The sequence below is a fragment of the Piliocolobus tephrosceles genome, chromosome 8 (genome assembly GCF_002776525.5).
Source record: "Piliocolobus tephrosceles isolate RC106 chromosome 8, ASM277652v3, whole genome shotgun sequence".
NCBI lineage: Eukaryota > Metazoa > Chordata > Mammalia > Primates > Cercopithecidae > Piliocolobus > Piliocolobus tephrosceles.
The window spans coordinates 62314992-62341177 of NC_045441.1; the positions used below are offsets into that span (position 1 = coordinate 62314992).

The following is a 26186-nucleotide window of genomic DNA, read 5'->3' on the forward strand; positions in this document are numbered from 1 at the left end:
AAATGAATATGATGCATTCTTGTTCTCTTTTTTATTTTTATTTTTATTTTTGAGATAGGGTCTCACTCTGTTGCCCAGGCTGGATTGCAGTGGCACCATTATAGCTCACTGCTGCCTCAATCTCCTGGGCTCAAGCGATCCTCCCACCTTAGCCTCCTAAGTGGCTAGGATTACAGGCATATACCACCATTCCTGGCTAATTTTTTTAAAATTATCATTTTTAGTGGAGACAAAGTCTTGCCATGTTCCCCAGGCTAGTCTCAAACTCCTGGTCTCAAGTGATCCTCCAACCTTGGCCTCCCTAACTGCCAGGATTACGGGTGTGAGCCACCTTGCCCAACCTGAAGCATTCTTTTTAATAGACATCTTGAGATGTCCATTTCCATTCAGACTGAGAAATATATATCTATGAACTATAGTAAATGTGTTCACTGAGGAATAACTAAGGACCTTGAGTTCTACTTAGGTTCTGACATTAGTAGATACGAAATCTGGACAAGTTACTAAACTACTCGGAGCTATAGTTCCTCATATGTAAGAGAGAGAATAATCTCTCTTCAGTCGCAAATTTATAATGTACATAAAATTTAGTTTTCAAGTTTGAGCCCTACTGATTTCAATTATTATTATTATAGGTTGGGCCTCCCTAATTTGAAAATCCAAAATCCTAAATGCTCCAACATCTGAAATAGTTTGAGCACTGACATGATGCCACAAGTGGAAAATTCCATACCTGACCTCACGTGATGAGTTCCAGTCAAAATGCAGGCACACAACACAAAGTTTAGTCAGCTTCACCCAGGGAAAAAAGACCCTTCCAGCCCCCATTCAGCTGCAATATATTTTTTCCACACACACCCAGATTCACCCACATAAGCACACTCACAAAAGGTAACAAAATAGCGTGTGTGTGGGCAAGACATGCCAATGGCATGTTCCTCACATTCAGACTCAGCAATGATAGTGATGCCAAACAACCACAGATTGTCCACATGGGTGGTTGAGACAATGACACCTTTCCTTTCCGATGGTTTGATGTACCCAAACTTTGTTTGAAGCACAAAACTATTGGCAATATTGTATAAAATTGCCTCCAGGCTATAAGATGTATATGAAATATAAATGAATTTTATATTTTGACTTGAGTCCCATCTCCAAGACTCTCATTATGTACAGATATGTAAATATTCTAAAATCCAGAAAAAAAAATCCAAAATCTGATATATTTCTAGTCCTGAGAATATCAGATAAGGTATACTCAACATGTGTTTGTAACTTTCAATACTAACGAAGTTAGTAAATTTTGTTTTTTATATTAGGTGCCTAAAACTCTTGATTTTATACCAAAAAGTAATAGAACAAAAATAAAAAGCTATTATATGGAATGGCATCAGAGTCACTCTGGAGCAACAGGAAGCTAACTCTAACTCTGTATATCGACCATAACAGCCTTATTACTCACAGAAGGACATAGAAGCATTTCTGGTTACTCTTCATATTAAAATCTTCAGCGTTTTGGCTTTAATACAGCAGTCCCTTAATGGGTGTTATTATTCCATTGTAATGAAATAATATTCCATTGTAGCAGGAGGAATGCTTAAATTCTGCCTTACTGTTAAATTCTATACAGATACTTGGGTTGGTCAAATTAATTTGGTGCTTCACCCAAAGCCCCAATGCATCTGAACTTTAATCTTTCATAGGAATCTAGAAAAGCACACAATTTAATTACCATAGCTACTATTCATTATCAAAGATTGCACGAATGAGGTTTAAAACAATAGAAAGAAATAAACCTTTAGCCCTCTATTTCTAGATGTTCTGGCCCATGAGAAAGGCAGGGCAACTTAAGAGCTTTGGAGGCAGACAGGGCAAGACTGTAAATCTTGGAGCAACAATTTATTGGCTGTGTAGCCTTGGAAAGGTAACATTATTTCTCCCTACCTCAGTTTACTAGGTGGAAAAATTGGATAACAGCATCTAACTCAACAAATGGTGATTATTACAGAAGCTAAAGACTCAAAAAGCTAATATAAATAAAGCATCATGTACTGTATCTTTCCCATAAAAATAAAATCTTAATGAAAAGCATCAACTTTTAGCTTTATCCATAAAAAATACAAGACAAAATAAAAATTCTAAAAATCAATAAACTTCCTAATCTGAAAAGATAATATTAATTATGTCTTTGGTTTCTAAGAAAACAAATTATTATTCTAGAAAATCATTTTAAAAGCTAAATTTTCCTTTTAGCTATCTCATAATCCTTTTTTCTCACAGGAGTCACTTTTTCAATATTTTCCAGATGTCAATAAACCTACACTATTGTTTTGTTTGTGCCAAATGAACAATTATCTACTTGCTACTATTACCTTTTGAGTAAAATTAAGCAATCATTTCTTTCTAAACAATTTATATTGATTTTATAGCTATAAAAGGCAGCAATAGAAATGAAAAGAAGTATCTAAAGCAGTAACTTATCAGTATTGCCCTGTATTTAGGGAAACATGACTCACATAAAGCAGCAATTGAACTACACCAATCCTTACATCTTAAAGTATGGTGAAAAATGTACATTTTACTCATTTCTCTTTCCCATCCTAACATGCTGGAAAGAAAGAAACAGATCTAGGTATCAATGTTTCTATTATTGTTTCAAAGGTTAAATTTAAATAATGCTTCAGTATTCATCTAAAAATAAGTCTAAAAACTAAAGAAAGGCTACCCATACTTCAAAATGTAGCCATGAGCTACTGATTCCATTTGGGACAAAAGAAAATACTCTCACTTTAAGGCATTTTATAGATCAATAATATACAAGAGTTCTTTTTGTAAAGTTCACTAGTAAAAGAAAAAAATATATTTTATATCACTTGTCAAAGAGCCTTTTTAGAGATATAAGATAATCTAGTTCTTCCAGGATTAAGAAACATCTTGTAAACCAAGTAATATAGAGAAGATAGCATTTTTACTTCCTTAGAAACTGTCATATTAATGTGGTAAAATTATATACTATTAACATTAGTTATCTATATCAACCCTCTATCGATGTGCTTGTACTTGATATGCAAACAATAAATTAAGTTCCTATAATACAAAATAATAAAGTATGAGATAACATAATTTATTACATTCATAAATTAGCAAGTGTTTGTCATCTCTGAAAGAGTTGTATATAAAAATAAAATTTTTATTGTAAATCTTTGCTGCTTTTCTCTGTCATAATAAATTCAAATTAAATAGCCTTGTTTCAACTGTCTTTGTCAAGAAGTTGTGAGATGTTTTACAAATAAAGCTAAAGTAATATTTATCTCTGGAGATACAAAATAAAAAAACAGACACTTCTAATATTATTTGATAATAAGCTATTATTTTAAATTCTGGAATATGGATGTATTTGTGCTAGAATAATTTAAACAACTTTAGTCTCAAATTGTCAACTACTCTCAAATACTTTCAATAAATCTTATCTACAGTCTATAAAAATATTTGTACCAGTTTCTCCATTTATAAATCCCTTAAGCTTTTTATTATACTATTATTTTGAATGTATACATTATGAGTTTTTTCTATAAGGAAGATTAGGACATACTCAGAACATCTACTTATACACCATGTTTGTTTTTCAAAAACAGTTGTCTTCATATAAGGTGACTAATTTATCCTTTCTCACAAATAGTATACGTAGATTCTTCAGAAATGAAATATAAAATGGGTCTTCTAGGCTCATGCTTCTTCCTGGTGGAGAACAGATGGGGCAAATGAACAAAATCACATAGGAGAGATTCTAAAATTAGGACAGGAAGTTACTATTCCCTACTATTGATTCCATATGCTAAAGGATAAAGAAGGTCCCTCTGAGAAGCAAAACAGGTTTTAACAGGTACTTACCCAAAGTTTTCACTAGTAAAATCACAATTCCCTCCAAGCCATATATCCATGTGTTAATCACAGTGAATCTACCCGCAAAGTGTTCCCATGGGCACTGCTCATGCCCACCATGGTGCAGATTCCTGAGTAAGGTCACAGACAAAGAAGCATTTGCTACCTTGATATGCTCCTGAAGCTGAGCCTGGTGCTGCCGTGTCAAGTTCTCATGCTGCTTCTGAAACTCTGCTATCAGGAGCTGCTTCTGGATTTGTTGCTGCTGCTGGATAAGAAGTAATTCCTGCTGCAATTGCTTCTCACGGACAACAGGGTCCACCACGGGCATCATCATCCTGAGGTCTGTCCTTAGGTCTAAAGGTGAGATGGGCTCCAGGCCCACAGGAACTTCTGACTTCACATCCACTAAAGAACCAGAAAAAAAGGGAAATGGGGTGGAGGAGGGTAATAGAGGATTGGAAATTAGCACATTGATTTGAAACAAACAAAAACTATAAGACATTATACCCTGTACAATAAATTTTATGCCAATGACTCTAGCCATTTCTTTATAATGATGATATAAAGGCATTTGTACATTAGTTTTGATAAATGGGCCATAGGCTAATTTCAGAAATTTGCACTCTGCCATGAATCTTCCACAATTCTCTTTTACAAACAGATTATTTCAATTGCTCTCTGGTATCGGCCATTCATAAAAATTATTATACTGAACCCCTAACAACAATCAAGTCAGTGAGGACAAAAAAAAAAAAAAAGGAATTATGTTGAGGAAAAGATGGCCTAAGAGAGAACTTCCACCATGACTAAATTTGTACACTTAAGAACATCTTCCTTTGTAATCAGAGTCAGAAGATATCTTAAACTTTACAAAGTAAAGGTTGTAATATAATGTGTTTGCAGCACTATTGGATGTACCAAAGACAGAATACAAAACTGTATTCTAAAATGTGGAAAACGATGATTAACAACAGCAATGGTGCCAGATCCAAACATTAAGGAGTGAAAGTTGTCAAGTTTCTAAGTCCTGATGTTTAAATGGTAACAATCTGTATCTCAGCTACCTCATTCCTAAAATAAATAAGGTGGAAAAAGTATGAGGAAACTTAAAACAAGTATTTAATCAAACCACTGGAGTAAAAAAAGATTTGATGATCTGAGAATAACTATAGATGATAATATTTAAATTTATACAAATTAAATTAGAAAATAGATATAAAATTCTTAGCAAAAACTCTTAGTAGATAAGAATGCTGCTTTCTAAAGGTTTAGTTTAAGAAGAAAACTCACAGACAGGGTAGATATCCAAATATACCATTTATTTATTGTTGGTGTCCATTCTGATATTCTGAATGACCAGCATCCATGCCAATCTGGTTGTTAAACATTTTGAGTATGACCTTTACCCACAAGAATCAGGAAAATTGTGTAGTTCACTGTAAAAGGTTAAGCTAAAGACAAAAGGAATTTTGGAGTAGAAACTGGCAAACTGGATTCCATGGCTTTTCAAAAGAGGACAGCCACTACTCAGATAAAAACAATTATTGGTGGGAGTTGATGGGGGAAAAGAAAATACAGATCCAGTGTAGACAGAAATAATTGTTAACTGAAAATTAAATTGAAATATTTTTAGGTGGGGGGAGAGCTCATTTTTTTCACCCAGGCTGTAGTGCAGTGGTGCAATTATAGCTCAATGCAGCCCAGAACTTCCTGGCTCAAGGGATCCTTCTGCCTCAGCCTCCCAAGCATCTGGGACTTTAGGTGCATATCACCATGACCAGCTAAATTTTTCTTATTTTTTTTTTATACCTGGGGTCAGGGTAGTGGGGAGCTGGGGTGGTTTCTTGCTATGTTGCCAAAGCTGGTCTTGAATTCCTGACCTCAAGTGATCCTCCTGCCTGACAGGCTCCCAAGTTCTGAGATTATAGGCATGAGTAACAGCACCAGGCTCTTCAAAAGTTTTAAATACTCCAGAAACCAAACAAAATGCTTCAATCTTTACATGTACCGGTTTTCAAATTCTGCTCTATAATCCAAATGCTTATTTGATTCTTTGATGTGTGTAACTTTGAAGATGTTATTAATTTCCCTAGGCCTCTGTTCCCTCATCTGTAACTTGGAGATAAGAACAGTAAGTACTAATAGTATGTAGCACATCCCTTAACAGATGTTTGTTTTTGCTTTTTTATTATATAAAAATGGAAATTTCTTATATATTAAAATAAACCATCAATAGTAAGTAGCTAACAAAACAAAAATATTTGAAACAAATATGAAAATAAAATGGCACATAATTTCCACTAAATATTAGAAAATAAAAACACTAAAACATCTAGATCAAAACAAATAAAAGAATACAACAACTGAAAATCACCTTCACTAGTAAAGAACTGCAAATTATGAATCGAAATAGAGCATCATTAATTATTATCATATATATGACCCACGTATATACATAAGTGTATACAATGCCCCATTGTATAGGCTAAGTGTATGACCAAAGGGACAATTATTTATTGCAAGTGGAGCTGTCAACTGGTAAAAAACTTATGCAAAACCAACTTGGTAATATGTATCCAGAGGTGTTACATATTTCTACCATTCGATTCAGGTTCGTCAACTCTAGGATTATATCTCCAGGAGATAATACTGAATAGGGAAAAAAACAGTTCAATGCCATATTATCTACTAGAGTTATATTATTGTTATTGAAATCACCAACTACAAGGAAATGTCTCAGCAAAATATGCCACATCCCATTTGGTAGAAAAACTACGCATTCATTAAAAATAATGTTTATGGGAACATTAAAAAAGTTGTAACATTAAATGAAAAAAGTGATATAAGTGATATTTACACTATGATAACCATTTAAAATATATACATATAAGTAATGTAGTCAAAATAGATTTATCAAACCCCTTAAAGTCTCAGGCTTCATTCTAGATGTTGGAGTTTGGTATTTTAAAAAAAGACAAAAATTTGAGCCCTTATTGAGTACATATTCTACCACGGTTTTTAAGTCATATTAGTTTTTAAATTCTAATAGCAATGACTGGTGATGTAGAGAACAGAAGATGGCTGTATTTTAGATGGAAATATGAATGATTCTCCCTTTACTTTTCTGTATTTTTCCAAATTGCATCTAATGCTCTATTACTATAAGTAAGTAACTTAGATTTGCAGATTCCAGTTTGGAAACTACAAAGTTAATTTTCCATGCGAATTTAAGAGTTATTTTCAGCGAGTAAAGAAAGGCTAACAGAAATCCTGTCTACAGATGTTAAGGCTTCATATACTTAAATGTCCTTGCTGGTCATCTGAGTTGAATGTCCATGTGCATGTGCCTGTGCTTGTAGACTGATAGCAATCTTGGGTTGCTAACGTTGGTTATTTTGCCATGGACTGACCAGAAGTTTGCACTGATGGTACTTTATGTGTCACTTTAATGAAAATGGGAAAATAAGTTATAAATGAACTATAGTTTGGTGGACATTGACTTCTCAAACATGATATCTGTGAAAGGAAAGAAACTAATCATGACAAGTTCAGATGCAAATTAGAATGATGGCCTGTAAGATCTCTTAATTGCAGCACCCAATGTAGAACTTTTAGTCAAGGCTTTAGAGTAACATGAGATTTTGAACATTAATTTAAAGAGTTGGCATAATTCCAACCAAAAGCAATGGTAGTTAAAGATATATTTCATTTTTACATTAAAAAGGCCAACTATAGCCTTCAGCTTTTACATGGAAATCCCAAAAAACAAAGGTCAGAACTTAACCCTATAAAGACAAAATGTAAAAATTCAAGAGACCCTGGGGTCTCTTCTTGCTGGCATTCTTGTTATCCATGAACTACAAACATCAAACCTCTAAAAAAATTTTTTAAGATAAGAAAAAAAATCCTACAAGTCTCTGAAACAGTTATTGTAAACCTCAAAGGGTAATTTGACTTCTTAACCTGCTATCCCAACAGAAATGATTGTGTCTAACTGCTTGCCTTTGTTCAGAGACTAATCACTAAATTGTGAAAAATCACCCTCAACTTACAAAAACTGCTCTTGATTATAAATAATTGCCCAAGACTGAGAGAAAGTGGCAGGCAAGATCCCAGTCTTTCATCCAATTTATTCAGCAGCAATCCACATTCCATTTGTCTAGACTAAATATAGCAGCGTTTATACAAGAAATCAATAGTGCTTGCAGAGAGGAGAGCAAAGGCATGAATATTTCATCAAACTCAGAGAGAAATGGCAATCAGCACACTGATGGTTCTGTGTAGGTCATCTTTGGCCTGCTAGATTAGTTCCTCTTACTTGGACAATAGCTCATCTCTGCCTAATCATAATCATATCATAGCCATTCTTTCTATTTTTAACATTAATTGCATCGTGGGTGACAAAGGCTCATCATATTCCAAAAGGAATGTTGGATTTTTCTTACATCTTTTGTGACAGGCTAATAAGTCTCCTCAGGAGACATAATAGTAACAAAATACCAGGGCTGAGTTTCAACAAGTTACAGTCACTTTTACATCCCAGTATGTTTAAGAAAGGGCATTGTCCATAGCTGCCATATTATCATAATTAGAAATCATCAACTTACAAGGAAAAATTAACCGCCATTCTTAACAGTGGATAAATGGAATCATCTCTGTTCACAACATTCCTTGTCTGGGAACATGAAAATTCCTCAAAAATTACTTAGAACAGGTGGCCAGTGATGCATGTGTTATATTAGAAGGAAGCTGATGACAGCAAATATTAGTATTCACATTAGTTGTGAATAAAACATGTTTTTAAAACTGATCTCAAGACCTCTTGACACATGTAAGAAAGGACTATGATTTAGCTAGCTTTATTTGGACTCACCTTGCTTGTCTGAGGTTGCAAATAAATGCAAATGTATGCTGTATTTATTATATTTCTATTATATGATTCACATTATTATATACCAAATGCCCAGTCAGAACATTTCCACATATATATTAACTAGTCTTAATTATTACCTTACAAAGTCCTGTCCATTCTCGACAGTGTCTGTTTTATTTGTTCAATAGTTATTCCTTCTTTTTAATGTTTATAAGCCCAAGAGATTTTTAAGAAACATTTTGTTTTTTAGTGAACTTGTAAACGAAAGAGCTCTCATTTCAAAATAAAACCAAAATCCCAAATCATATAGGTGTTTATAATAATCACATTTATTTGAGCATGAACATGAACATTCATGTTTAGCTTTAAAGTTCTGTAACAAATTTTTTTTAATTCAAGGGTCATTAAAGAGTTCATTCAGAGTACTAAAGATAATCTAGTTACCATGGAGTATTGGTTACTTCTTCACTTTAGATGCTGTTATTCATAGTATAATAAAACAGAATTTTCATATGTTCAAAAACTGTACTCTTTGGTTGCTACTTTATCAGTTGCCTTAAGCAAGATGCTATCCATTTTAATGTTTTAGGTAAACAACTTGCAAACTTCACGCATGAAAAAATTTAAAGAATACACAATTTTGTGCATGTACAACCATATGGCCCTTCTCAAAGCAGTAGAGTTCAAAATAATAGATTTTCACACACACACACACACGGGCATGGACAAAATCTCACCACAAACTCACATATACCAATTATTTAGTTAGGTTTTCCACTGAAAAAGGTGCTATAAAAATTGAAACCATGTTTAACAGCTTCAGTTAATATTCATAATTACAGAGGCTACAACTTGGTTATATCAACAATGCTGCCCAGAGCCATTTTATTCTTAAGTTCTTTTTACCTGGAAATGGTTGTTCACAACACTGGCAACGGGACATATGAACTAAAATTTCTGGATTTGGGGATATACAAATGCTACTCTGATTATCTGTTCTGCTTCTTCTGTTCCTCCCTTCATGCATGGAAACCTGTGAGAGTTTGGGCATGCTAACTCCATGGGAAGAGGCTGCCTTCAATACTGTTTTCTGCTTTAACAACGTTCAACCAAATATGTATTTAATATCAGTAGTTCAGGGTCCAGAAAAGATTGTGGAACAGCTGTCTCAAGGTTTCCTTAATGTGTGATCCATAACAATAGTTTACTGCAAATTCTGCAGAAAAACCCTTATATAAAATTTCAACAGGAGTAGATATCTTCCATCAACTCCTTTTCATTTTATCATTCTATCATTAACAGTTTCATTTTTCTGTTCTTTGTTGCAGACTTTAATCTTTGCCATGGCAGGCTGGTTCTATTAAATTACATTTACATGTATCATGATGATAATATGTCATCTCTTACTCTGATCAATACCAAGATGTGCACTGATGCTAACTTAGCAGGTGGTATTAGAGATTACTTTCTCCTCTATGACATGTGCGGCCTTACCCTATTGTTTCTATACTTTTTCAGCAAATCAAAATCAATAAGGAATAACTTCCTATAGAGATACTCAATACCAATTAGGAAGTTATCTGGTTTAAACTGTGACTCAAACTCTGTGCATGTACGTATGCAATTCTACCAGTCATCTGGTCTGCTAACCTAACACAGTTTTGATTGGGAGCCTTCTCCAAAAGAAAATGAAGAGGTCTTGAGGACTGAAGATCCATGAGTAGCACACTGCAGTCTTTGTTCTAATCATACCATCTCATGTTGAAATATTAACCCGCCTTGAAGAATCTAAAAAGAGTTTTCTCTGAGACAGCAATGAGAAATACCTAGCTTTCCAGAATTCAAGGATGCTAGCACCACTTCTTTACTATTGGTTATGTTCTTTGCCTGATAAATGTCCCCCAAAAAGTCAGACGTGATCTTCCATACCAGTTTATATTTCCCTCGGATGATAAATGTGGCCTTGGAATCACTGCTTCTAGCCATCCTAAAATACGACAATGAGTGACTGGGGCCAGGCCTCTAATCCTCTGCGGAGAAGGGGCCTACAGGGCTGGCCTACAGAGCAAAGCTACTGAGAAGAGTGACAGAAAACAGGTTTTCTTCGGGTAACATGGCCCAAAATCCACCTGGAGAAAGCTGATCACCTCTGCTCAGTAGTGCTTCTTTCCACAGGCTAACATGTGTGAAGGAGTCACCACGAACAGCAGGCCAAAACACCTTCGATATTATTGGGTGGAAAAGAGGAGAATGAATTAGGGCTGCTCTACAGCTCAGAAGAAGCCCAGTCAAAGCTCAAATATTTTCCCTCAGTTTGTGGAGGTCACTCACCACCTTATTTCTCTGGCTTCAGTATCACAAAATACCCACAGTTCCCTGAAGCTGCTAGGTCCGGAGCAGAGCACTCTGGGAAGGGGATCTTTGGGATTCTAGCTCCTGAAGGTCAAGCTAAGCTGGTGGGGATGGAGGTAGAGATGGAGGTGGAGGCAGAAGTGGGGGCATGACCAGGGAGGATGTGTGTGTTGAGGGGAGAGGGGACAGCTGCCAAGGATTTTTTATTTTTTATTTTTTTTAACAACTCCCTTTTTTTCAGTCTCATTCTTTCTATCCACATTATGTATTATGGATTGGGTTTTGTAAATACTGTTTGCCCCAACAAATTTTACCACAGACAAGTTTCACCAACACCTCTCTAAGCTTATCTCTTGCTACCTTTTCTGGAGGCTAAACCAGTCTCTAACATATAGTTTCCTTCCTGCCTTTCACACTATGTTTCATGCCCGTGTCCTCCTTCTTTATCAACTTAATTCAACAAACAGTTTTTGAGCATATGCTATTACTCTGCTAAACACAATGAAAATAAAAATAAAAAGTATAATGTGGTCCCTGCTTGCCAAAGCTCACAATAAAGTACATATAAAATGGGGTTGGGCAGGGTGGGGCAAAGTAATCAGGTTCTGTGAATAGGAGAAAGGCATGAGAGAGGCATACAACTGAAAAATAATGTCCTATGTTATTTGTTCCGGAGAAATTTTGAAAAAGAGAAACCACTGACTATTTCAGGTAAAGTCAGAAAAGGCTTCACAAAGAAAGCACGTTTGTCTAACCCTCCCTACGCTACCAAAAACACAGAGATGTGAACTCAGGTCCGAAGAGCATATACACAGGAACAGGAAAAGAAAAAGGAAACTGCAAATGACTTGTGATTGGACTCTACTAGGCACAGGTGGAATGAAAGGTCAGAAAGGTAGACAGGAGACTTGGTTATTTCACAAAACAAGCAGTGTAGCAGAAGCCATGGCCACCAGCGTCAGAGAGACAAGTTATTCAACCCCTCAGCAGCCTCTGAGTTTATTCCCTTACAAAATCTGGCCTATTTAGTTGTGAGATGTAAATGAGACTTAAAAAACTTTACCTTATTTTGTGAACACTAACTGACATATTGACATCAGATGATTTAAAGTAGAATAAAGGCATGAAGGAACAGTTTATGTCTGGTGGAAGTATGTCATGGAATGGGAAACTAATGGAAAAGAATCTCTCTCTCTCTCTCTTTTTCTCTCTCTCTGCAGATCCCTTCCATTCCTAGGGCCTTGCTTCCTCTATGTTGACAATTCTATCTCCAGCTTAAACATTAAAATCCTAAAGCAATTACTTACTGGGCTTTTTGACTGTTTGAATTAAAAAATATGCTATTTTACTACTTAAATTTTTAAGTTAATACATTTCCGGCAACACTGCATAAGTATTTGAAAACAATCTGAAAAGTTTTTCCACCCAAGGTGTCATTTTGCATTTCCTAGACTCCACCATATCTCTTAAAATTCAATGTGCTGACATGTGACAACCATCACAATGGAGTAAGTGAACACTGAGGAAAACAAAACTTACCCATTCATGCTGTTTGCCTCAGTAGGAATAACCAAGTATAGGCCACATCGTGAATTATTTAAATAATAATGCCCAATTCATGATTGAATACTCCATGTTACATTATTGAAAACTACACCAGAACTGGTAGGCTGCAAGCTAAGAGTTTTTTTTTCAAATCTTCCATTTTAAAGATAAAGAATTAAATTAATAAATGTAAATCTAAAAGGTAAACCCTTTTAAAGTTATTTAATCAAAATTCTTTGACATTTTAGCTAAAATAACCAACAGTTGAATTTTGAATTTTTTTTTTTGAGACATGCCGAAATGCTTATTACTGAAGGTTCTTCATTAAAATGTGTAGTCTTGAAAGGCAATTTTTTTTCAGGAAAAGTAAATTAAGAAGTTTGAATTTGCTATCACCAAAAATAGAAATTGGGAAAACATGTGACGGCAGTGGCTGGCCTGACCAGAAGGGCTGCTGCCATGACACCAGCTGCAGTGGGGGCGGGGGCTGCCCACTCCATGAAGCCGGCAGGAGCTGGGAACAGGCGGGCGCCCCGCCCGATTCCGAGTTGAGGGGCAGAAGCCCCACCCTCCTGGGTGCAGCTGCAGCTGTGGACCCAGGTATCCCTGTGTACAGTCGGGGACCTGGTAGGTCCTCTGCTCCCCACAGGCTTGGAAGTGCCTGCTCCCGCTGCCTGGCCTCTCCATGCTCCCAGCACTCGCTCTGATTTCGAAGCGAAGTTCAGGTCTAGCTCAGGCACTGTCGCAACCCGGCTGGGTATGTGCATGCTCAGGGCAGCACTGACCCGCCAGTCCCCTGCTGTCTTGGCCTTCTCTGGACTTGGGCACCAATAAGCATGAGCAGAAGAATGAGGGCAGCTCAACAGGGGCCTGCAGGTGCCCTTCAGCAGCAACAGCCTGGGAACCATGAACGACATGATTGATGGCGGCAGGAGGCAGACAAGCTCCTGGGTAGAAAGGGGAGGGTCCCTGGTGAAGCCCCACCTTCAAGCCAGGGACAGTCAAAAGCCTGGGGGCCAGACTGTCAGTTCCGTGGACCAGAGTGAGAATTTCCGGTGCTTTATCCGGGCCCACCCATGGCAGTCCATGGACCAATTAACATGCACTCCCTCTCCTCTGAAGCGCATAACCCTGGACTCAGCCGGACTCAGGCAAAGGATGGGACAACCTGTTTGCCGATAGAAGCTACCCGTTCTAGGTCACCTCTCCGCTGAGGGCTGCACAGACGTCTGGACTACTAACTGTGGAAGGAGCTACCCACTGCAGGTCTCCTCTCCACTGAGAGCTGGACACGTGTTGGGATGACCTGCCTGGAGAAAGGAGCTAACCACTGTGGGTCTCCTCTCCACTGAGAGCTGGACACTCGTCAGGATGACCTGCTTGCAGAAAGGAGCTGCTCACTTGGGGTTTCTTGAGAACTGTTCTGCCCATCAGTGAAGCTCCCCTTTGCTTTGCTCAGCCTCCAGCTGCCCGCATACCTCATTCTTCCTGGGTATGAAACAAGGACTCGGGACACATCAAATGGCGGGACTAAAAGAGCTGTAACACAAACAGGGCTGAAACACGCCCTCCCGCTTGTCATGTTGTGGGCCATGAGGAGAGAGGAGCTGTGGCCCTTTGTGGAGCCCCCCGGCTCCCTGAGCCAGGGCTGTGACACTCTCTTTGGGGTTCAGTGGTTCTAGGCATCTCCAAGTTTCTGGGTGCCACTATGTTCCCCTCATCCAGACACGGATGCCCACAGCAGAAGCCACGTGCGGTACATGTGCTCCAGCCTCAGCCTCCTCGCATGGAGCTGGCACCTGCGCTGTTGCCTGGAGCTGCCTGCCCACCACAGCAGCCAGTGTGCCTGACTGTGTACAGTGGCTAGACCCTGCACTCACTCACCCACACACCCCTCCCCGTTCCACGTCTTGCTAGTACTTGGCAGGTGTGGGATCTGGGCTGGTAGCAAGAGCTGAGTGCAGCCTGTTGAGTCAAGCGGGTGGAAAGAAACGGGCATGAGCGATACTCAGGCAGAAGAGGTTTCTGGCTGGTGAAGCAACACCCTAGGGATCCCGTGACATAAGCAACACAGCCTCAGTTTGATAACAATACTGCCCAAATTGTACTTTAGTAATGCAGATATTTTTAGCTGCTTTTCCACTATTAATATGATAACATTATCATGGAATAAAAAGTTACTAAATTATCAAACATGAAAGAATCATTTTATAACAAGAATTATTTAAACTGATTAATCCAGAAATACAATTCTCCCTCAGTGATTCTGTTCAAGTTATCCACGTCTTTAGTTTCTTAAAGTGAACTACTACATGGCATAAATGAAAAGAAAAAAAATGCAAAAAGCAACCTGGGCTTTGATTTACTATTCTCTTATTTCCCAGGGGTCTGAACAGGAAACAAAAATAACCACAAATGACTAAAATATCAGTAGGCCTTGAAATATCAACATTTAAGTTAAAGCAAGCTAACTTCTTACTCAAAGCCTTTACTATTCTGATTTACTTAATTCAAACTCCCTGTCTGCAAATATGCTTTTGAATTAAGCAGTCATAACAAACCATAACACAAACATGAACTGCTAACGAATTTCTAATGGCCACTTAGTTCTAAAGTATCGCAATGTTTGCTAGCTCTTTACTATTTAAGAACTGGGTAAAAGCTTTATTCAGCTCCTTGCACTATGGAAACAAAATCAACCCAATTTATGGGACTCCAAGGTAATAGAAGCTAAGAACTTACATTAGTTTGTAATCCATATTATTTTGTAATTTGAGATTAGAATTCAATTTGATATAAAGGTACCTGAAAATGAAATCTTGAGAAGATTTGAAATTTTAATGTTTTAAAAGAGAAAATATAGGTAATAATTTAAAAGACTTACTTATTTAGCCAGATCTAACACTCTTCCTCTGGGATCTAAAGTAAATTGACTTCTAAAGGAACTATGAGGAAGATGTTGCAAACCATCCCCTTTCTCAAATTTTTTTCTACAACTTATATTTTCTTCTAGGTCACAGACAAATACTTGGAGTTATAAGGAAATCCTCTGCCTCAAATATAGGGTTTCATAATGAGAGGGAAGTTTTCTAGTCATTTGAAATAGCTATTTGTCATATTTGAATATGACAAATAGTCATTTGTGAAAATGACATATTTGTGAATATGACAAAATAGTCAAATTTGAAATTTGACTATTTCAAATAGCTATTTCAAATGACTAACAAAACTTTCCTCTCATTATACAATCCTAATATTTGAGGCAAGGGATTCCCTTATAACTTCAGAACCTAGTATATTATGTAGCTTATACTATAAGTTTAATAAATGTTAGTTGAATAAATGATTGTTCTTAGCAAATACCCTTCTCTAACAACATTCTTTCTGAACAAATTACTCAGCAAATAAACTTTTTCAAAATGTTCCCACTCTTCTATCAAGAACTCTTGCTTACAAAAGCACAACACTATGTGCTATTTTGACAGAAAAAAAAAAAGTTTTATCAGTGCGTGCTTCCTGCCACCAAGAAACAATTACCTTTAGCCAGCACAAAATAGTTGAATATTCTCAATGCTTAGTATGTTTAAGACAACAACATACATGAAAATATGCGGGAAAAGTAGGAAAAACAAAGCTGAAATGCCATGTGTGATACCTCCCTTCTTCTCTTCTGCGATTCAGACCATGTCTTTGCCTTTTCTCTGCTCTAATCTTTTCAGTCCTGCAGAACAGGAATATGGTTTCAACCAATGCATCTTACCTTTTCTCCAGAATTCAGATGTTTTCTAGTTCTGAGTAAATCTTTATTACCAAAAAAAAAAAAAAAAAAAAAAGTTTAAAGCCCCACTGAAACTCCTAATATAGGACTGCACTGGCTTTTAGAAAAGAAAAACATTTATTTAAATGGCTGGATATTTTCTTATTATCTTCAAATAAAATCTTACGAATAGTTCCAACATATAAAACCAACATGAGTGCAAATATTTTAGAAAAGAGGGAGAGGAGGAACCAACGTTCTATCCTCTCACTTTCTCCCCTATTCCTTTCCCCCAGGGAATCCAGACTCCATGGAACTCAGTTTGAAAATTCATGTTATAAGGGCATTATTTGTTTATTTTGCCAAATTCAAATCACAGGCAAATTACATTACTGTTTTTTCAAAGAAAATGCCACTCTTGTTTTATGAGAATTGAAATTATGGGAATTTTAAAATTTTGAATTAAAAATAATAAAGTTATACTCTGTACATACAATTTAGAAAAAAAATGAATGTTAAAACATTTTAAAAATTCTTGTAATGTGCTCATATTTCAAGCCTTGCCAAGCTAAATGGATTGGCAGTTATATTTATGTTATTGCCACATGGTGGCACCACTTTTGCTCCTAAAGAGAAATATCCAGTAACCTTTGTCAGGAAGCACTTTGGATATGTGAGTTTTAAAATAGGTGAGTTTTCAGGTCCTAAGCATTATAATAAAATGTGACATCCCTATATGTACTGATTCCAAGTTTCGTTTTCCAAACATGGGTAAGCACAAAGAGTAACAGCATAATTTTGGCCAGTCTCCCGAGTTTCTCTTATTCTAATTTGAATTATGGAACCAACACTAATTACAGCACTTACTGTGTAACAAATGTTGTTCTGAATGCTTTATAAAGTTAATATTCATTCAATTCTTCTTTATGATGTTGCGATATCTAGTAACCTATGGAGCAGACGTGATTAGGATTCTTATTTACAAATGAGGAAAATGGAGGCCACAGAGGAACTTGGCCAAGGTCACACACCTACTAAAAGGTACAACAGGAATCAGAACACACACTCTCCAGCTCCAGCATCCATGATCTTAACCACTCCATTCTGATTCTATTTGACTTCTACAAAATAGGCTTTTCATTTTATTTCTACACATTTCACTCTGGAGTATACCTTGATACAGATGAAACTGAAAAGTTTTTGTTAAAATAATATTACATATTTTTGTTTTTAAAGGTGAAGAAAAACATTTGTTCATAATTGTCAATATATTCCACAGAGACATGTGTAACTGAATATATTTCTTCATATTTTGACACATTTCTGTATTTTCAGGTGAGTCTAAAGTATCTTTCTTACACGTGTATTTCAGCCCTCTTTCTAAGGAACAATTCTGTACTTAAGAATTCCAAATTTGATATTTCACCCTTTTCTTTCTAGGCAATTAGCATTTTTTTTTTGGTTTTGTTTTTATTTTCCTTAAATTCATTATGGCTTTACTCTCCAATCTGTGAATCTAGTGATTCACAGGTAAAGACTGCCTGGTAATGAAGTCACCTTTGGTACTTGATTAACTAAATCCCATTGGGTTATATCAGACAGAAAGAGATACTAAATCATAATTAACAGTAAACAGTGTTAATGAGGTTTGGGTGTAGTGTTCATAAATTTTGAGATTATTTTTTAATTGAAGAAAGTAGTATCAAAAAGGAACAGGCAGCTGTTTTTTGACAGTATGAGAAAAGATTTGAAAAGACAGACTGTGATGGTCTATTTTTTTTAATTTCAGTTTTTTTGTTTTTTTTTTTGGCTCCCTGCGCATCATAAAAGACAATTACTGGCCATTAAGGCACAACTAATTAGAGAAACAGAAGGTTCTACCACAAAGAAGAGCCTAAGGCTGTCAGAAAAATCCACTTTTTACATACACCTAAATAAATAAATATCTGTGCATTAATTGAAGACATTCATAATTTGGCATAAGAAAATGTAATAATTCTTCTCCATGGCTTCTATTTAATTAGACTGTCATTAGAATTTCTATTTCTGGCAGAACTCATAGTATCTGTTTATAGAATTAGCCAATATTGAGAAAACCATCAGCATTACAGAAAGCTTCTCAATACTCTAAGCACAGCTCTGAGATATTAGTCTGTAATTTGAGCCATACCTCTTTGTACAATCAATAGTATAAGAAATTATTGAAAATATTTACAATGAAGGTAACCATGCAGAACAGGAGTTAGGAAACTGTGGCTCATGGGTCAAATCCAGCTTGCCTAATGTTTTATGGCCTGCAACCTAAGAATGATTGTTACATTTTTATGGTTGGGAAAATTTTTTTTTAAAGAAAAATATTTTGTGACATAAAAATACATGAAATTCAAATTTCAGTGTTTACAAAAAAAATTTATTGGAACACAGTCACTATCATTCACTGACTTACTGTGTGTAGCTGCTTTTGCACTACAAAGTCAGAATTGAATGCCATAGAGGTAGTACAGCCTGCAAAATCTCAAATATTTATTATTTGCCCCTGACAGAAAGTTTGCGAACTCCTGCTCCTGAGAATCAATCTATGTCCAAATTTTATGTTATGTTATGTTATGTTATGTTATGTTATGTTATGTTATGTTTTTATTTTATTTTATTGAGACAGAGTTTTGCTCTTGTTGCCCAGGCTGGAGTACAATGGCATGATCTAGGCTCACTGCAACCTTCGCCTCCCGGGTTCAAGTGATTCTCCTGCCTCAGCCTCCTGAGTAGCTGGGATTACAGCTATGTACCACCATGCCCAGCTAATTTTGTATTTTTAGTAGAGAAGAGGTTTCTCCCTGTTGGTCAGGCTGGTCTCGAACTCCCAACCTCAGGTGATCCACCTGCCTTGGCCTCCCAAGCTTCTGGGATTACAGGTGTGAGCCACTGTGCCTGGCCCAATTTTTATTCTCACATGGTGGGATATCCCTGTGACAATCAAATTTCCAAGCTACCTCTCTGCTGTAATGGTTAAATGAATTAGGTTAAAAGTTTTCATAGTGTATTTCATCTAAAATAAAACATAGTTAGGAAATAGAATATGATGATAGGAGAACACCATGTAAAAGAAGTTCTAAGTATTTTAATTAGATTGAATTATTAATTTTAGACTTTGTTGCTTGCTCTTCACGATATGCAGTCAACTGGAAAACAAAAATATAAATAAGAATGATGGTACTTTAAAACGAGCAACATATGATGAGCGCTAGCTATGACTTTTGGATGGACTTTCTCTTTGAATACACAGCTTTATTATTATCCCCATTTCACAGATGAGGATAATGAGCACTAGACAGCTCACAGTTAACTTTGCCATTGTCACATATACAATATTAGCTTTCAGTGTTTTTTTATCTTGCATATTTAATAATATGGTAAATACTAATTTAGAATGGTGCTAATGAAATACCCTGTATAATATTCCATACTAAAAGATTCAGGAGGGTTCTCCTAAATTATCTCTTTTTCCATGAGACACAGATAATATACCCTTCAATAAGCTACAAATAGAACAAATACTTGTTCCATTGAAATTTCATTTAATAAATTATAGCGAAAGGCACAGACTGTTCCAATCTGTGCAGCAGTTGCTACATAATTCCAAGCTTACAAATACATATATATCCTATATGTATAAACTAACAAGGCACCAGTATATTTTATAGAAACCAACATTGGAATGGGTTTTGCAAAGGGATGGTTAGAAATTAAAGGATATTCTGTTTATTTGACATTTAAATGTTTGTTAATGTGTGGGTTGATATAGTTTATTCTGAATGTTTTAAAACCTTGAGGTTTTAAAGAAACATCTTATACACTTCAAAGCTGCAATAATAATACTACGAGTTTGGCTATAGCCCTAGTAATAGATCTGCAGTCAAACTACTACAGAAATTTTGTGCTTCATATGAAATAGCTCTGGTAGTTAAGTATTGTTTAAAAACTATGGGAAAAATATTTACCCAAATGCTGTTCCAGATATTAATGCAAATTTAAATTTATATAACCCAAGATCATAGGAAATATATTGCTAATCATAGAGTTTAGCGAAGCCGTTCTGAATCAAATGGCTTCTGTTTATTTTCCACAAAATTTATAATATAATGTAGATCAGACCAGTAGAATATGCAGTAGCTAGAGAACACATTATATAAAATCTTAAGTTCAACCTTTTAAAAAAATGCTTCAAGTGAATTGCTTGGAATTTATAAATCTTGAAGTTTAAAAGGTAAGTATTACCATGGTTAAACAAAAGAAACAAGAGAACAATAAGCAGTGCAATTTTTCTCTATCCTAAGGTAAATGCTCTTGTATAGGGGTTATTCAGGTTTCCTCTCCTTGCCCAGTTAGCAGGGAGAAGTATAGCAATAGAACCCCATGCGATTCCTTAGTTCAACACAGAAATTCAACCCACCATGTTAGGCCTATCTTGGTTAGATTTATGTAGGCGGTTCACTTGGGCTTATTCCCCCCAAGATAAATTTGGCATGCTGCAGGACATACTCAAGGCCAAGGTTCACAAACTACTGGGCATGTCTGGAGAGCAGGTGGGGCTGGCACTGCAGATGTCTATTTGCATAAATGACTAAGGCACCACCTAAGAAAAACTCATCTTTAGCAAAGAGGAAGCTAGGCCTTGCGACACACTTGACTTGATAACCTCAGGACCTGAGGGAAGGTTTGATTCTGAACATACGGTACATCCTTCCTCTGTCCTCTCTCACCTCCAGGTCCTAGAATACAAACCTACTACACCCACTACACTGCTCTGAAAATGCTTTCACCAAACTTGTTGGTAACGAATCTTTGCCTTCTTGCTTGATTCTCACAAGTATGGGATACAGTTGTTTTAAAGAACAAGTAATGAATAAATTAACATCTCTATCAGTCTACTCTCAATTGCTGGCTAATGTCCAATATCTTGTCAATGTAAAGAAACAGAATTTGGCAGACAGAACAGTGTCACCAGTTCTACTCTTGATTAGTCCATGTCTATGGATCCTGGGTTTCTCATGTATAAAACAGATAAAACCAGGGAGCTAAAATAATGATTCCCAAGGCTTTCTCTACTGCCAAAGCAGTAAAAATTGTGTGTATGTGTGTGAGATTTACTTTTTTAGTATTTATCAGAAAGTATATCTCATGCAAAAGGCAACTGCTATTGGCCTTCATTGACTTCTTTGGGTAAATCAATAACCACCAGAACAGGTTCTGATGTAAAGAAAGGGAGAGGTACTAGGAAGCAAGCAGGATCCCTACCAGATAAAAAATGACAGAGAATTGAAAGCAGGAACTCTGAAGAAAGCTTTATCTAATTAAAAACTATCCTAGAACAGGCTTTGCCTGATATATAAAATTCAACTGTGGTCAAAATTGTTTTATTCCTTGACTGTGATATTTGGAAATCTCTCCTCAAACTTTCCATAATAAATAGCAAAATATTACTTCCCATTTTCCGTCTCAATGAAAACATCACTTTCTACAATAGTTGCTTCTTAAGGGGGTGGAATGCACAAAAATATCTACTTTTTGTAATGTTACTTAGGAAAATAAGAATAGACATTTTCCTCACTTAAAAAGTTTTTACTATACAGCAATACAATACCCAGTTTGAGAAAAATTAGAAATATTATTCTGATCCTATGAAATGTGATGGTTATTCAACAGCTCCCACATTGCTTAATAAAGAAACAGAAAACTGCCCAGAATTAGAAACCACTAAACCAATTAAAGTTGCTAGGGTAAAACTGAAAAAAAAAAATTATCTACATTATAAATATCTTAGAATACTTTTCTTTCTTTCTTTCTTTTTTTGGTTAACATAAAAAGATTTCATTACTTGCAAAGGCTTATATAAATAAAATTAAAGCAACATCACCAATTTGCTTTTATTATTTCAGTGCATTTAGATATTTCAAAATGCACTTTTTTTTTTTTTTTTTTTTTTTTTTAAAAAATTCCCCCCCTTTTTTTTTTTTCTACAGAAGTACCCTACACTGTCCAAAGCATGTAGTCCTGTTCGACAGCTAAAGAACTCTTCTCCTCCTCCCTCTTTAATTTGGCTTCAAGTCAAGGCTGTTTTTCTCATTCCAACTGTTTTGGACATATGCTGGCCCAACTAACAATGGTAAACACAGCAAGCTGTCTCTGATATGATGCTGATTAAGTAATCTTGTGAGCAAGAACAGTTTGGATATTAAGATGCTAAGGAAAAAATTACTCTCAGAAATTCTCTGCCCTTTGAAAAATATTTGGATTCTTGATTTTACATTATATGATAAACAAACCATGGGATACTTTTAAAAAAATACATTTACTTGGCTGGGCGCGGTGGCTCACACCTGTAATCCCAACACTTTGGGAGGCTGAGGTGGGCGGATCACCTGAGGTTGGGAGTTTGAGATCAGCCTGACCGACATGGAGAAACCCCGTCTTACTAAAAGTACAAAATTAGCTGCGTGTGGTGGTGCATGCCTGTAATCCCAGCTACTTGGAAGGCTGAGGCAGGAGAATCACTTGAACTCCAGAGGCAGAGGTTGCAGTGAGCCAAATCGTGCCACTGCACTCGAGCCTGGGCAACAAGAGCAAAACTCAGCCTCAAAAAAGTAATAAATAAATAAATAAATAAATAAATAAATAAATAAAATACATTTATTCGATGCTGGCTTAGGCATTTGAAATATGAAAGAAAGAGCCTAAGATGTGGTCATTATATTCATGTATTTGACAGTTTAAAATAAGGGCAAGTAGAGGAAACAGTGGAAGCTCAAAGATGAGCTTAAAATAACATTCTAAAGACGTTGCTTCGTCTTGCAGGAAAAAAAAAAGGTATAAAATTGAAATTTTGAGGACTTTGAATAGTGTTTCAATAAAATCTAATGGTAAAATATTAACACAAAAGTAGTCTCTTGATGAAAAGGAATAGGTATAGAGGCCCAATGACAATCATAAGCATGTGGTATAAGATAATTGGAAAAAATATAAACATTGTAGTGCATATAATTCCTATTTAGAATAAAAAAATTAAAAATGGACATCTTCTATCCTGTTTTTGAATATTAGAATTGGGCACTTATTTTTCATTTAGCTTAGACTGCTATATGCCAGCTTCCTCTCAGTATGCAAATAGAATAGATAAAACCAAATTGGAAAATAAAGCCAGGAATACAAATTGTCTTTTAAAAAATACTTGGAAGCTTAATGGAAATAAGCAAGCCCCCCAAAAAGGAATTACCTCACACTTGAGAAAACTGTAATTTCTCATTTATTTATCAATAAAGCTCTTACTGGGTTGGTACTACCTGTAATTTGACAGACATAAAATCAGGACAGATTAATTAATTTATAACCATGGACAATTTTTTTTTTTCAATTGTATGGTTGCAACTGTACTCAGTTTTCTTGTTTCTAAACTATGCAGGCCTAGAACACAGGAAGATGAGGAGAATAGTCATTGTTCTCAAAAAATTTATAATCTGGACAGGTGCAGTGGCTCATGCCTGTAATTCCAGCACTTTGGGAGGCCCAGGCGGGCAGATCATGAGGTCAGGAGTTCGAGACCATCCTGGCCAACATGGTGAAACCCTGTCTCTACTAAAAATAGAATTAGCTGGGTGTGGTGGCGCGCACCCATAGTACCAGCTACTTGGGTGGCTAAGGCAGGAAAATCACTTGAACCTAGAGTGGAGGGGATGCAAGTGAGCCACGATTGTGGCATTGCACTCCAGCCTGGAGACACGGCAAGACTCCGTCTCAAAAAAAAAAAAAAGCAGCAAACCAACGTGGCACATGTACACCTATGTAACAAACTTGCACGTTGTGCACATGTACCCTAGAACTTAAAGTATATAAAAAAAATTATAATCTAAGTTCGTGGGGGGGTTGGGTGGTTCTGAGGAAACTGATGGCAAGAAAACATACCAAAGATACAGAGTATGATATGGGCAAATACTGATATTTGAATAGATAACTAGAGATGGTGACAGGTGCCATGTTTTGAGACTTTTCTCTATAAAGAATATTGTGCTAAGCACCTTAAATACATTGTGTAATCCTAGAAACAGGAAAAATTAATTCTGCCTGTAGGGGTTACAAGAAAATTTTCTGAGTAAAAGATACTAGGGGATGGAGAGTGGGGAAATAACTAAAAGAAACTAACAACAGCAATAAAAGAAGATAACAAAAACATAACCATTGAATAACTGAAGTTTTTTTTTTATTTTTGGGGCTTATATATTTTATATTTCAAATGTTTAACACAGATAGGATGGAAAAAAAAGATGACTTTGAGAGACATTTCAAGGTATAATAGCAGGATTTGAAGATCAATTGTATAAAACAAGTAGAAATCCTTTTTTAAAAATCACTGATATATTGAGATTATAATACACTATTATGGCCACGTTGAACTTTTTGAAATTAACTTTAAAGTCGGTGGGCAACATCATCTGAGAGCAAAAATGGGAGCAATATAAACGGAATAAACTTTTCTTAGTCATCACAAAAGTTTTCTGTCAAAATATATCATATTTACAAAATCTTAGAAAATTTGATCAGTAAGTACAACCAAAATAAATAACAAATCAATAAAACATGACCTACATCAAAAAGAACAAAATTGTTGAGCATAAATTTAACAAAAGTGCAAACCTTGTACATCAAAATTGCAAAACTATATGGAAAGAAATTAAAGGAGATCTAAATGAATGAAAAACATTTCATTTTAATAGGTTAAAAATATTTAATATTACTGAGATAGCAATACTACCCAAATTGATCCACAAATTCTATGAAATCCCTACCAAAATTTCATCTTTTTTCCCCAGCAATTGACATACGAATCTTAAAGTTAATATGGAAATGGAAGAGACCCAGTATAGCTAAAACAACCTTAGAATGGAAGAACAATATAGAGGACTCACACTTTCCAATCTCAAAACTTATTACAAAGGTATAATAATGAACAAAGAAGTACTGGCATAAAGACAGATGTACAGATGAATGGTATAGAATTTAGAATCCAGAAATAAACCATTATATTTATGGTTAATCAATTTTAGACAACAATGTTAATTCAATGGGGGAAAATAATAGTTTTTCAACAAATGGTGCTGGGACAACTAATCACATACACACAGAAAACCTCAAAATGGATCATGTATTAAAATGTTAAGAGCTAAAACTACAAGAAAATACGTGAGTAAAACTTTGTGACTTTGGATTAAGCAATGGTTTATTAGGTAAAAAATCAGAAGCAGAAGCAATAAGAGAAAAACAGATAAACTGGACTACATCAAAATTAAAATTGTTGCTGAAAATAATACCATCAATCCACAGAATGAAAGAAAATAATTGCAAACCATATATCTTTAATATTCAGAGTGTATAAAATGAAATCTTACAACTCAATAATAAAAATACAAATGACCTAATTAAAAAATAAACACAGAACTTGAAAAGACATTTCTCCAGAGAAGATATACAAATAGCCAATAAGCACTTGAAAATCACTAAACATTTTTAGTCTTTAGGGCAATGCAAATCAAAACTAAAATAAGATACCACTTTGCATGCACTAGAATGGCTATACTCAAAAAGATGTATTCTAACAAGTGTTGGCAAGTACTTATGAGTCAGCAAAACTCCACTCCTAGATAAATGCAAACAAGAAGACATCCACACAAAAACTTGTATATGAATGCTCACAGCAGTATTCTTCATGGCAGCCAAAAGGTGAAA

General features: G+C 35.7%; 1 protein-coding gene across 25 annotated transcripts in view; it reads right to left on the bottom strand.

Moving 5' to 3' along the window:
* The window catches only part of HDAC9 (histone deacetylase 9), a 679750-nt gene that overhangs the window by 366071 nt on the left and 287493 nt on the right, over nt 1–26186 (bottom strand). For all 25 annotated transcript variants that reach the window (XM_023215947.1, XM_023215937.1, XM_023215923.1 and 22 more), the window contains one exon: nt 4049–4290. In XM_023215947.1, coding sequence (XP_023071715.1) covers nt 4049–4290 — 242 coding nt within the window. The remainder of the gene's footprint in view (nt 1–4048; nt 4291–26186) is intronic.